General features: G+C 40.5%; 1 protein-coding gene across 1 annotated transcript in view; it reads right to left on the bottom strand.

Annotated features, from left to right (window-relative positions):
- SIL1 (SIL1 nucleotide exchange factor) overlaps positions 1-13,321 on the bottom strand; it is a 299,473-nt gene that overhangs the window by 113,625 nt on the left and 172,527 nt on the right. Inside the window, exon 5 of the mRNA XM_049786015.1 lies at positions 2,815-2,938. Within this exon, the coding sequence (XP_049641972.1) occupies positions 2,815-2,938 (124 nt within the window). The remainder of the gene's footprint in view (positions 1-2,814; positions 2,939-13,321) is intronic.

Below are 13,321 nucleotides of genomic sequence, written 5' to 3'. Positions count from 1 at the left end.
TCATACACATTAACTCAAATGGATTAAAGACTTTGATGTTAGAACCAAATCCATAAAATACATTGAACAAAACAGGCAAAACAATCTATGGTAATGACTTTGTGATTTTAGTGATTCAACTCCATTGGCAAGTAATCAAAAGAAAAAATAAACAAATAAGATTCCATAAACTAAAGTTTATGTACTTGGTGATAAAGAGACAGCACAGTTGGCAAAGCTTCCCTTGACTGAACCTAGCCCTGGGTTAATCCCCAGCACCCCATAAGGTACTGGAGTTTCACCAGGAGTGATCCCTGGGCACAGAGCCAGGACTAAGCACAGAACACTGCCAGGTATGACACAAATACCAGAAAAAAAGTTGCTAAAATAAAAAGATACCTATACCATACATCTGGAAAAAAAATCAATAAATGGAGGGGAGAGAAGTTTAACAGATACTTCTCTGTAAAAGACATACAGATGGCCAACAATAAGATTTGACAAATGCTCATTATCAGGGAAATACAAATTTCCTCACACTAGTGACAATGGCATCTATCAAAAAGGCAGAACAAATTGGATCTGGGGTATGGTCCAGTGGTGGTGTACTTTCCTTGCATGTTCAAACAAGATCTCGGGTTCTAACTGCAGCAGCTCCTAGTGCCCCAAGCATCTCCATAAGTAACCATAGCACTGAGCCAGCATAGCCCCCTGAGCACTACTAGGCATGACCTGAAAGCGAAAAATAAAACAAAATACAAATTTTAAATGCTGATAGGCCGACAGGGATGTAGTAAAAAAAGAAGCCGTCATTATTGTTGTGGGAACATAAACTGACTCAGCCTCTATGGAAAAATGTAAGGAGATTTCTCAAAAAAAAAAAAAAAAAAAAAAAAAAAGGAACCAAATGATCCAGCAATTTCATTCCTAGGTACCTCTATGAAAAAAACAGAAACACTAAACCATAAAGATATACACACACTTACGTTCCCTGCAGCACTATTTACAATAAGCCAAGTATGGATACCTAAATGCCCAACAACACATGAGCAAAGAAAGAAGGTGTGGATATTCCACATAATGGGATAGTGCTTTAGCTCAAAAAAAGTGAAAATGTAGCATTTTGCTACAACAGAGATGGCACTAGATCAGGGGTGGCGAAGAGGATTTTTTTTTTTGGGGGGTCACACCCGGCAACGCTCAGGGGTTACTCCTGGCTATGTGCTCAGAAGTTGCTCCTGGCTTGGGGGACCATATGGGACGCCGGGGGATCGAACCATGGTCCGTCCAAGGCTAGCGCTGGCAAGGCAGGCACCTTACCTTTAGCGCCACCGCCCAGCCCCGCGAAGAGGATTTTTACCCTCACTCAAAATGGCAAAATGCAATACGTGTTTAACATATTATTGTTAAAATTATATGCTTTTGTGTGAGTGTTTGTCTTTTTTGGCAGGTCACTGCGTAGTGTGGCTCTCTGACTCTCACAGTTTAAAATTTTGGTTCTTCGTGTCGAACTTGTTCGCCACCCCCGCACTAAATGGTGTCAAGTCAAAGAAGGTAGTTGAAGAGATAGTACAGAGGGTAAGAAGGCACTTGCAAGGGTTCAATCCCCAGCACCACATATGGTATTCCAAACACCACCAGAAAGGATTCCAGAGTATTCTTGGGTTATAGACCAAATCCCTGCCACCAAAAAAAAAAAAAAAACAAAAAAAAAAAAAAACAAAAAACTTTTTTTAAGTAAAGCAAAATAAGTTTAAAGGAAAAAAGACAAATACTGAATGAGCTACTCAGATGTGTAATAGAGAAGAAACAAAGCAAGGGAATAAACAATGCCCAAAATTGACTCTGATAACAGAACTGAGATTAACACAGGGTAGGGGGAGTAGACAGAAGGGTCCAATGGAAAGTTGGTTGAGGGTGACACTTTGGGAATGCATGTCTGTTTTTCACGCTGGTTTCAAAATGCACAATTCCAGCAACCTTTGCAACTTTATGTCCCAACCAACTCCTCCCTCAAACAGGAAATACCTAGAAACTTGGTAGTTCATGGCAAAGGAAGAAAATTAGAAAAAATAAACTACCTAAATCAAATCATCTAAGCTGGCTATTAAAAAAATAAGGTAACTTTTAACAGTGGAGAACTTTTACACTCTACGAAAGCCTGCATTAATATGGACTAACAAGAGGAAAACAGTCTGAATTAAAGACTTTAAAATGCAGTTTTATTGTTCACCAAGGAAGTATTACTGCAAAGCAGAAGGACTAATAGGCCTGTTTTAATGAATAGATGACTCATCTGTAATCAGTGCATTAATTGTTGGGATTCAAATGGGTGCTCTTAAAGTACTGGGAAAAAACAGCTTCCTTTTAAAAGCAGGTTAAGCAATCCCCATACAGCCTTTTTTAAAGTATGATTTTCTTTGCAAACTATTTCTTTCCAAAAAAATGTAAATGTAAACTTGCATTAAACATTGACAGATTTATCGCAAATTCTAGGCTATTAAATTTCAGAGTTTTGTTTTGCTTTTTATGTCTCATAAATTTGGGTAAGGAACATTGCATTGTTACTACTTCACTATTTAAATAACAATCAGGGGCCAGAGTAATGATACAGTGGCTAGGGTACTTGCCTTTTAGGTAGCATGCCTGGGTTGGATCCCTGGCATCCTATATGGTTCCCTAAGACCCATCAGAAATTATCCTTGAGCGCAGAACCCAGAGTAACGTTGGAGCACAGCCAGGTATGGCCCCCCAAAAAGCAAAGTGAATAATTAAAATTTTCAAAAGAAGTCAATGCTGTCATGTGGCCTCCTATCCGTAGGGTTGGCACTGTACCTTTTGCCTTTTTTCGACCCTTTTGAGTGACTTTGGAATGTATCCTTGTTGTCATAAAGCTTTGCTTCTCTGGCCCCAGTCTGGAGATTCATTCGCACATGGCACCCAGCAGGTACGGCCTGACCTAAAAATCAAAAAGAGAGAAGGTTCAGAGGATGTAAGGGCTGCCTACCCTGCAACACGACATTAGAATGTCTGGCTAACAAGTCAGAAAGACTTCGTGTAGTTAAGAAAGACAAGACTGTTGTATCAGGTACCTAAATCTATCTCCCTAATACACAAATTACTGTGACTGCTAATCTACATGGAATTAAAAAAGGGAAGGTGAGCACAGCCATTAGTACTTCACTCTAGAAATCAAAGGCACCAGGTAAAATTACAAATTTCAACTATTCTATTTCCTTAAAAACTGAGCTGCCTTTGACCTTTCTAGTTTCGGTAGTTGAGTGATGAGGACCTACTCACATTTCAGGACATGCTTTTCTAGTGCCTCCCCCACAACACCTTCCTGGCTCTTCCTTAAGTTTCAGGTAACCCTAGACAACCTCCCTTTCCAGCATCTCTCCCATTCTACCTCATCCCCCTCATCTACTTAAACCAGACTCCTTGTAGGAGGCTTTCACTCCCTTGAGAATGGGGATTTGTCATCTTCTCAGCCACTAGGCCAAAGATTACCACCTAAAGTTCACAGTGTTTAATGTTTATAAAAAGGGATAAGATGATGGGCCCGGAGAAATAGTACAGCAGAGTTTGCCTTGCAAGCAGCAGATCCAGGACCAAAGGTGGTTGGTTCAAATCCCGGTGTCCCATATGGTCCCCCGTGCCTGCCAGGAGCTATTTCTGAGCAGACAGCCAGGAGTAACCCCTGAGCAATGCCGGGTGTGGCCCAAAAACCAAAAAAAAAAAAAAAAAAAAATTGAAGGGATAAGATGGAAGCGCTGAGAAAGTAGCATAGCAGCCCAAGGTAGCATGGATTAAGTCCATGAGAAATTAAAAGTCTACTCCTGCCTATCCTCTATCTGGGAAAAACAAGAGTTTGAATTCACACAATTTTGTAGAAACTACATAAGGCAATCACAATGGAATGGTGCAAGATCACATGGTACAAAAGCCTTTCCTCTAAAATCTGGTACAAGACAAGGCTATCCTCTCTCACCACTCCTATTCAACATAGTGCTGGAAGTTCTTGCCATAGCAATTAGGCAAGAAAAAGATATCAAGGGCATCCAGATAGGAAAAGAAGAAGTCAAGATCTCATTGTTTGCAGATGACAGGATATTATATTTAGAAAACCCTAAAGACTCCACCAAAAAGCTTCTAGAAACAATAGATTCATATAGCAAAGTGGCAGGCTACAAAATTAACACACAAAAATCAATGGCCTTCTTATACACCAATAATGATAGAGAAGAAAAAAATTAAAAACATAAAAAATACCATTCACATTAGTGTCAAATATCAAAGTCAAATATCTTGGAGTCAATTTAACTAAAGAGGTGAAGGACCTATACAAAGAAAACTATAAAACCCTGTTTCAAGAAATAAAAGATGACATAAGGAAATGGAGACGCATACCCTGCTCATGGATTGGCAGGATTAATATCATTAAAATAGCAATACTCCCCCAGGCATGTACAGATTTAATGCAATCCCTCTAAAGATATCCATGACATTCTTCAAAGAAGTGGATCAAACATTCCTGAAATTCATCTGGAAAAATAAACACCCACGAATAGCTAGAGCAACACTTGGGAAAGGGAATACAGAAGGCATCACTTTCCACAACTTTCAATTGTATTATAAAGCTAGAGTCATTAAAACAGCATGATATTGGAATAAAGACAGACCCTCTGATCAGTGGAATAGACTTGAGTATTCAGAGAATGTGCCCCAAATATACGATCAGTCTTTGATAAAGGGACAAGAAATGTAAAATGAAGCAAGAAAAGCCATATTGCCATAGCTATTTCAACAAGTGGTGTTGGGACAATTGGTCAGCCACTAGAAAAAAAAATAAAGAAATGAACTCAGATCTCCATCTAACACCATGCACAAAGGTCAAATGCAAATGGATTAAAGACTTGATATCAGACCTGAAACCATAAGGTATAGAGAATAACACATAGGCAAAAAACTCCATGACACTGAAACTAAAGGCATCTTCAAGGAAGAAACAGCACTTTCCAAATAAGTAGAAGCAGAGATACACAAATGTGACTATATTAAGCTGAGAAGCTTCTGCACTTCAAAGGAAATAATGCCTAGGATACAAAAGCTACCCACAGAATGGGAAAGGCTATTCAACCAATACCCATCAGATAAGGGGCTAATATCTAAGATATACAAGATACAGAACTTACAAGAAAAAAAACATCTAACCCCATCAAAAAATGGGAAGAAGAAATAAACAGATAATTTCTCAAAGAAGAAATACAAATGGCCAAAAGGCACATGAAAAAATGTTCCACATCACTAATCATCAGGGATATGCAAATCAAAACAACAATGAGGTACCATCTCACACCACAGACCTCATATCACACCACATATCTCAAAGAACAAGAACAATCAGTGCTGGCGAAGTTGTGGGGAGAAAGGAACTCTCATTCACTGCTGGTAGGAATGCCATCTAGTCCAGCCCTTAGGGAAAACAATATGGAGATTCCTCAAAAAACTGGAAATTGAGCTCCCATATAATCCAGTTATACCATTCCTAGGGATATTCCCTAGGAACACAAAAAAACAATACAAAAATCTCTTCCTTACACCTATATTCATTGCAGCACTATTTTCCATAGCAAGACTCTGGAAACAACTAAGATGCCCTTCAACAGATGAATGGCTAAAGAAATGGTGGTACATATACACAATGGAACATTATGCAGCCATCAGGAGATAAAGTCATGAAATTTTTCTATACATGGGTGTACATGGAATCTATTATACTGAGTGAAATAAGTCAGAGGGAGAGACATACACACAGATTAGTCTCAGTCCTCTATGAGCTTTTAGAAAAATAAAAGACATTTAAATAATTCCCAGTGATGAGGGCTAGAAGAACCAGCTCAAGATATGAAGCTCACAAAGAGCTCACTCACAAAGAGTGGTGAGTGCAGTTAGAGAAATAACTATGCTGAGAACTATCATAATGATGTTAGTGAGTGAGGGATTAGAAGGCCTGTCTGAATACAGGCGGGAGGTGGAGGAGGAAGAGATGGGGCACTGGTGATGGGAAGGTTGTACTGGTGAAGGGAGGGTGTTCTTTTTATGACTGAAACCCAACCAGGCTACTACAGGAGTGCAAGGAATACAAAGAGAAAATGGCCACAGGGCCAAGAATTTCAGATCCAGATCAGACTCCTCAGCAAACTGGAAAAGAAGAAGCAGAGATACAGCTCCAACACCTGAAATCTGACTGGTTTATTTCTACCAAGGTATACCTCACCTTGTTAATACTATGCCTGAATCAAGAATCAAAAAAAGGTGCCAATCTGGAAAAAATGCCTTTGAGGAAGTCTTTAGACAAATGAATGATCAAGCAAACTTGGAGTAAAATGGGATATAAATTAGCCAGAACTCCAAAGCTCTCAGTTCTGGCAGGACCATAGTGAGCTCCAAGTTCCACCAACTACTGTGCCTTTACCAAAGACCCAACCAGCATGAGGAGCCCCGCCACACCACTTTACAAGGCGCTTCTGGACCTTTGGCTGAAAGTCAAGTAGAAACTTAATTCCATGAGTGTACATAGTGCATGATAGAGATACTTAGGTACATGATAGCCATATTCCCTAAACTCAAACCTATATCAAATACTAAAAGGATTTTTAAAAATGCAGAGGAGAGAGGGGCCGGAGAGATAGCATGGAGGTAAGGTGTTTGCCTTTCATGCAGAAGGTCCGTGGTTCAAATCCCGGCGTCCCATATGGTCCCCCGTGCCTGCCAGGAGCGATTTCTGAGCATAGAGCCAGGAGTAACCCCTGAGCACTGCCGGGTGTGACCCAAAAACCAAAAAAAAAAAAAAAAAAAAAATGCAGAGGAGAGGGGCAGGAGAGACAGCATGGAGGTGGGGCCTTGCATGAAGAGGGTTGGTGGTTCGAGTCTCGGCATCCCATGTGGTTCCCCGAGCCTGCCAGGAGCGATTTTTGAGCATAAGCCAGGAGTAACACCTGAGCACTGCTGGATGTGACCCAAAAACCAAAAAAAAAAAAAAAAAGTGCAGAGTAGAATGGGGGAAAGTTTCCTTTGAGGGGGGGTGTTCCCGAATAGGTTAATTTGGGGAATTAAATGAAGTTTAAAAAAAAATTCAGACTGGGAAAAATGGGATTCCTTATAAGTCCAGGCTCAAACTCGAAAAGTTGACAAGTTACATTCAGGAGGCAAAGAGCAGAAGTGGTCACAAAACTAGTAAGGCTGTGGGACTGCTGACACAGGGACCACGAGGCACCCAGGTTGGGAAGGGAAAGCAGCAGAAGGTCCTGAGAGAAAATAAAGTAAGATCCATGCAAGAAAAAAAAACAACACACTGGAAAGTTTTCCTATTCTAAGGATGATGGTCAAGGAGAAAATTAAGTATGAATTTTATCTCTGACCCCTTTGGAGGTTGAGACTAGTTTACTCAGAGATCTACAACTGATATGGCAGAGACCTTCTTAATGAATGCTAAACAGGGTATCCTAGATATTCTCAACACTTTACCAGCCCCCAAACCAACCTATCTGTAAAACCTGGTGATTGTTCTAAATTCAGACATTTCTCCTGCCCTCTCCACTACTGTCCTTGTCTGGACCTGCACCAACACTCCCTAGAGTACTGGCATAACCTTCCCACTGGCTCCCAGCTATGCTTACCTCCCAATCCAACTGTTTGTTGCAATTAAGAATCCTATTTTCTCCCCAAATACAAACTTAAACTATGCCATCCATCTGCTTCAAGTTTCAATGGCTTCCGACTATTCTTTGAATATAAAAATTTTCACATTGATCATGAGGCCCTTCTGTACCACCTCTTCAGCCCTCAGGTTCCTCTTTCCTGTGCGGGGGGCCAGAGCCATTCCATGAAAGAACTGGGCGCCATCCTGCCAGAAGGATGTTTCTGTTGCCTGGGGACTCTTTTTGAGACATCCTCTCTCCATACCAGATCTGGTGGTCCTCACAGCCCCAAGAGTGCCATGATCCTTTTCCTTATTGCATCTTACATGAACAGGCATTATAGGGCACGCTTTTTTCACTGTGTTGGTTAATGTAAAATGCTCACTATTTTATTCCCAAGACCATTATGTGTCCTGGTATATAGAAAATCCTCACAAATCATTTTCTGAGTGACAATTTTTTATAATTCAAAGAAAAAAATTCTATGTGGTATAGAAGTATCTAGAAAAATCAGTCAGTACTTTTCTTAGATAAATAGATTCAAAATAGTTATTTTTAGTCATTTTTAGTATTTATTCAAGTAATAATATCATCTTAAACTTTCAGACTTTTTTTTTATCAAAGTTAGAAACAAAAAGGTAAAAAAAAGTAACTTTGAAAGTTTCAGAATATAAAAGGTTACACCATGCCAAGCTGTGGGGCAAGGAAAAGACGAGGGTTTTATGTGAATCAATTTATTTGGGGAAAATTCCAAAATTACTCCCTTCACACAAGCCACCACAGGGGGCAAGAGCAAGCACAATAGTATTAACTTAAAACACAGGTTACGTACATTTAAGACACACAAAACCCAGCTTCAGCAGGAACAGTGGCAGAGGCAGCAGAAAATACAGCATTTTAAAGTGGAGAAAGGCTAAGTTTGCAAGAGGGTAAAATCAGACCTGTGTCCTTCATAGGGGTCCAGAAAGGAGGACAAGTGACCAGAAGGCTGGGGAAAAGCAGATGTCCAAAGTCAATAATTCAAGCAGGGAAGAATTAGGGGTTGGAGAGCAAGGGACAGCGAGAAAAAAAAGATAAAGATCCAGAAAGGAAATCAAACCTGGGAAGTCTCAGGGTCTTTTTCCTTTTCTCTTGGTCCCTAGGATTGGTCCCAGCCTGAGAAAAGAATCCATATAAGCCCCAATCTTATTAAGCAAGGGGACGCCCTTCTTGAGCTTTGACTCTCATTGGAGTTAGTTACCCACTTCAACCACAGGCCAGGACCCAGCCACTTTTCACAGAAGGAAAGAAAACGTGGTAGATTGCATCAGTGACACCAATTCTCTCCCCGCCTGCCTGTGATTCTCACCTCTCAACTGTGACTGCGTCCAGTCCATACTTGATTTAGGTTTAAGAATAGAGGGAATTTGGGGCTGGAGAGATAGCATAAAGGTAGGGCGTTTGCCTTTCATGCAGGAGGTCATCGGTTCAAATCCCAGCACCCCATATGGTCCCCTGTGCCTGCCAGGAGCAATTTCTGAGCCTGGAGCCAGAAATAACCCCTGAGCACTGCCGGGTGTGACCCAAAAACCAAAAAAAAAAAAAATAAAAAAAAAATAAGAATAGAGGGAATTTAACAAAAGTGCCACAATCTGAAATGTGCCTGAGTCTTGACTTATCCCTTGAAATTCTACCATTCTCTGAAAGGAAACAGTTCCACTAGCCTTCCAAGAATGAGAGATCCATGGCACAGACCTGACTGAAGTTACTGACTAAAGCCAGCCATGTTTGGCCCAGTCTATTTGATCTATAGAAAGAGCAAGACAAAAAAGAACAGGCTTTTTTAATAACAGCATCCTTTGAACTACCTGTAAAATAATGGGGTTTCTTTCTGAGCATAATGAAAATGTTTTGAAATTAGTAATGTTGGCTAAGAGATGACATATAATAAAAGTCAATTAATTGTTGGCTTCAGTGAGAAATCATGGGAGAAATACTTGAGATTATGCTAACTCCTTTTTTTCCCTGCAAATATTCTCACACCATTATACTCACTACTGTATTCTAACAGAATTTTGGCCTTTCCTCTTCCCTATACATTTATTAACTGAAATTTCACTATAATGGAAAACTGTCATTTCCCCATCTATATACTTATTTATTTTTGTTTCTGGTCACACCCAACAGTGTTCAAGGATTACTACTCATTCTGTGCTCAGGGATTATTCCTGGTGAGGGTCAGGGGGCCCTAGGTGGTGCCAGGATTGGAACCCAAGTCAGCTGCATGCAAAGCAAATGCCCTTCTCACTGTACTATTCCTCTGCCCACTCTAATATATTTATTTACTAGTATTTACTAGTAATTTTCCATGGATATTTTGTCATGTCATGTCATGTCATGTCACGATATGAGTCATGTTTCAATGTTATCTTTCTGTCTTTTGTTGTTCCAATGGTTTAGCTTTGGTAGCTCAGAGCTCCTTCCTCCAGGTTGGCTCTCGAATTCTTCTGACAAGTACCATCACTTTCTTTTGTCAGGATTTCCTTCCTTCCAGGTCCCTTATGTTCCCAATTTATCTTGTGTTTTATTTTTCACAATCTTAATCAACATCTCTTCTTAAGGAACCTTTGTTTCTTTTTATCAAAACCAAGCTCTGGTTTCTACTGTGAAGGAAGGTGTTATTGCTTCTAGGCTCTGTTCTTGCGACAAAGAAATGTATCATGTTACTACATTTATACTCATCTCTATTTCTCCATCTAGACCAGTGTCCTATATCAGTAACATCAGACAAGTTTTGGACCAGGAGCAGGCTCAGGAACAGGATATATGCTTAACCAAGGGTTCAGTCATTGGGAATACCCCCAATTTTGAGTGTAATCTTGGCAGTAACCCTTAGTGTGTGATCTCCAGCACACCATAACCAAATATTAAGTACTACTCCAAAATTGTGTGGGAGCAAACAGTGTGTGACTCCTGTAAGCACAACCAGGTATGCAAGCACGGTGTTAACTGTGTGGGAAGTGTGTGTCAGTGATCAAGACAACATAAAACAATGGGAAAGGCAGAAGACAATATTTTGTTTTGTATTGTTTTTGTTTTTGGGCCACACTTGTTGACACTCAGGGGTTACTCCTGGCTATGCATTCAGAAATCGCTCCTGGTTTGGGGGACCATATGGGATGCCGGGGGATCGAACCACAGTCCGTCCTAGGCTAGCGCTTGCAAGGCAGGTACCTTACCTCTAGCACCACCGCTCTGACCCCAAGAAGGCAATATTTTAATACTCTGAACAAAACAAAAACAAGTTTATCCTGATCTCAAATTCTAACTTAATGAAATAGTATTTATTATCTTCTTCCTTTCCCCATTTTAGTTTTAAAATACTGAAAGCAGGGGCCGGAGAGATAGTATGACGGTAGGACATTTGCCTGGCATGCAGAAGGACGGTGGTTTGAATTCCGGCATCCCATATGGTCCCCTGAGCCTGCCAGGAATGATTTCTGAGAGTAGAGCCAGGAGTAACCCCTGATCGCTGCCGGGTGTGACCAGAAACCCAAAAATAAATAAATAAATAAATAAATAAATAAATAAATAAATAAATAAATAGAACCAAAACTAAATAAAAATAAAATAAAATACTGAAAGCAGTTTCAAAAATAGTTAACAGCAATTGGGACTTGTGCAATAATATAGGGGGTAGGTCATTTGCCTAGCACACAGTTGACCCAGGTTCAATCCCTAACATCCCATCTGCTCCCCTGAGCACCACCAGGAACAATTCCTAAGTGTAGAGCTAGAGGTAACCCCTGAGCATGACCAGTGGGAGCCAAAAATATTAATAATAGTTAAGAGGGTCCAGATACATGTTTAGCAAACTCAAAATTTTGAATTTGAATCCCAGGATCACAGGAGGGGCACTGTGTTCCCCCATAGCCAATGGACTTCAGTAATACCACATCACTTTAATTCAAGCCAACCCTAGGTCAAGTATCAGCTACAGGGGCCCTTCTCTAAGTGTGTCCAAAGTAAAAAATTATTAAAATACTTGCTCACCTGACCCCTCTATAAAACAAACTAGACCAAAATATTTATGGATAGTTCTTTTGTCTTTAGTTTTATAGGACCTTGTCAAGATGGGTTTAATACATCACTTGGGTTAGCTCTTTTCTTCCCTACCCTCTTCAGAATGATTGTTACTAATTTGTAATATGAGGTTCATTTGTTAATGTCTATTCTATTTTATGGTTCCCATTCTTCCACGAGTTTTGCTTAGCTGCTAATGTGAGGGCATGTGAAGGGTATGTGAACTATTTTCAGATCTCAGAGTCAGAGCTGTTCCAAAAAAGTTGTTTGGGGGAGGAAGCAGGAAGTTCTCAAGCAGTGTTAAGAGGGTACCTGGGACCACTTCCTATGACACGTGGCCCCAGCTCGAGTTTTAAGAATAATTGTCAGGGCCCTACATTTTGGTGTTAATCCTGGCCAGCAAGAAGTGAAGGCCACCAAGGCAAACCTAGAAAAGCTGGACAGATGGACAAGATTGGGGAATATCCAATGTTCTTAGAAGCCTCCAGCTGTATTGGAGGAGACATGCAATACCAGAGTTCAAACTCAGGGATTCATACATGCTAGTCAAGTGCTCTATCCCTTTGAGCCATCTCTTTAACCCTTCATTATTTAAACACAGTTCTGAGGTAGCTTGATTATTTTATGTGGTGATTCACTCCAATGGTGAGGAAAGAAGTATATGCTATGAGGAACAGCTCTTTTGTTCTGGAATTATCCATCTATTGAAATTTTGTTGATTTTTAAATTTTATTTTATGTTTTGGGGCCACACACCTGGAAATGCTCAGGAATTCTTTTTTGTTTTGTTTTGTTTTTTTGGGCCACACCCAGTGACGCTCAGAGGTTACTCCTGGCTATGTGCTCAGAAATTGCTCCTGTCTTGGAGGACCATATGGGACACCGGGGGATTGAACTGTGGTCCAAACGCTCTACCACTTGTGCCACCATTCCGGCCCCTCAGCAATTATTCTTGGCTCTACACTCAGGAATCACTCCTGACTTGGTTCAGGAGACCATATGGGATTCTGGGGATTGAACTCAGACTGGCAGGGTGCAAGACAAGTATCATATCCACTGTATTCTCCTCTCTCTGGCCCCCAGTTAGTAGATTTTTTTTTGTTGTTGTTGTTGTTTTCCATTTTGGGGCCACACCTGGTGATGCTCAGGGGTTACTCCTGGCTATGTGCTCAGAAATCGCTCCTGACTTGGGGGACCATAGGGGACACCGAGGGATCGAACCAAGGTCTGTCCTAGGTGAGCTGTGTGCAAGGTGCGCAAACGCCTTACCACTTGCACCACCGCTCCGGCCCCCAGTTACTGTTTTTAATGTTAAGACATCCTTTTACAAAATGATATAATGATAATGAGGGATGGTAATGGGATGTTATACATTAAGGCTGTTAACTCAGAAAAGGAAAAAATTGGTATTTGATCCCTCAGTTTTTCTTTTAAAATTATTTTAAAGCACCACACAATCAGAAAACTACCCACCAGATCAAACTTTCTTAGGACATTAGAGATTTATTCCCATTGTACATTCTGAATTAATTATATGGTTTATAAATTTTATCTCAAGAAAGTTGTTTTTAAAACCCA

Source organism: Suncus etruscus, chromosome 14, assembly GCF_024139225.1.
Source record: "Suncus etruscus isolate mSunEtr1 chromosome 14, mSunEtr1.pri.cur, whole genome shotgun sequence".
Classification (NCBI taxonomy): Eukaryota; Metazoa; Chordata; class Mammalia; order Eulipotyphla; family Soricidae; genus Suncus; species Suncus etruscus.
This window is presented reverse-complemented; position numbering and strand designations above follow the sequence as displayed.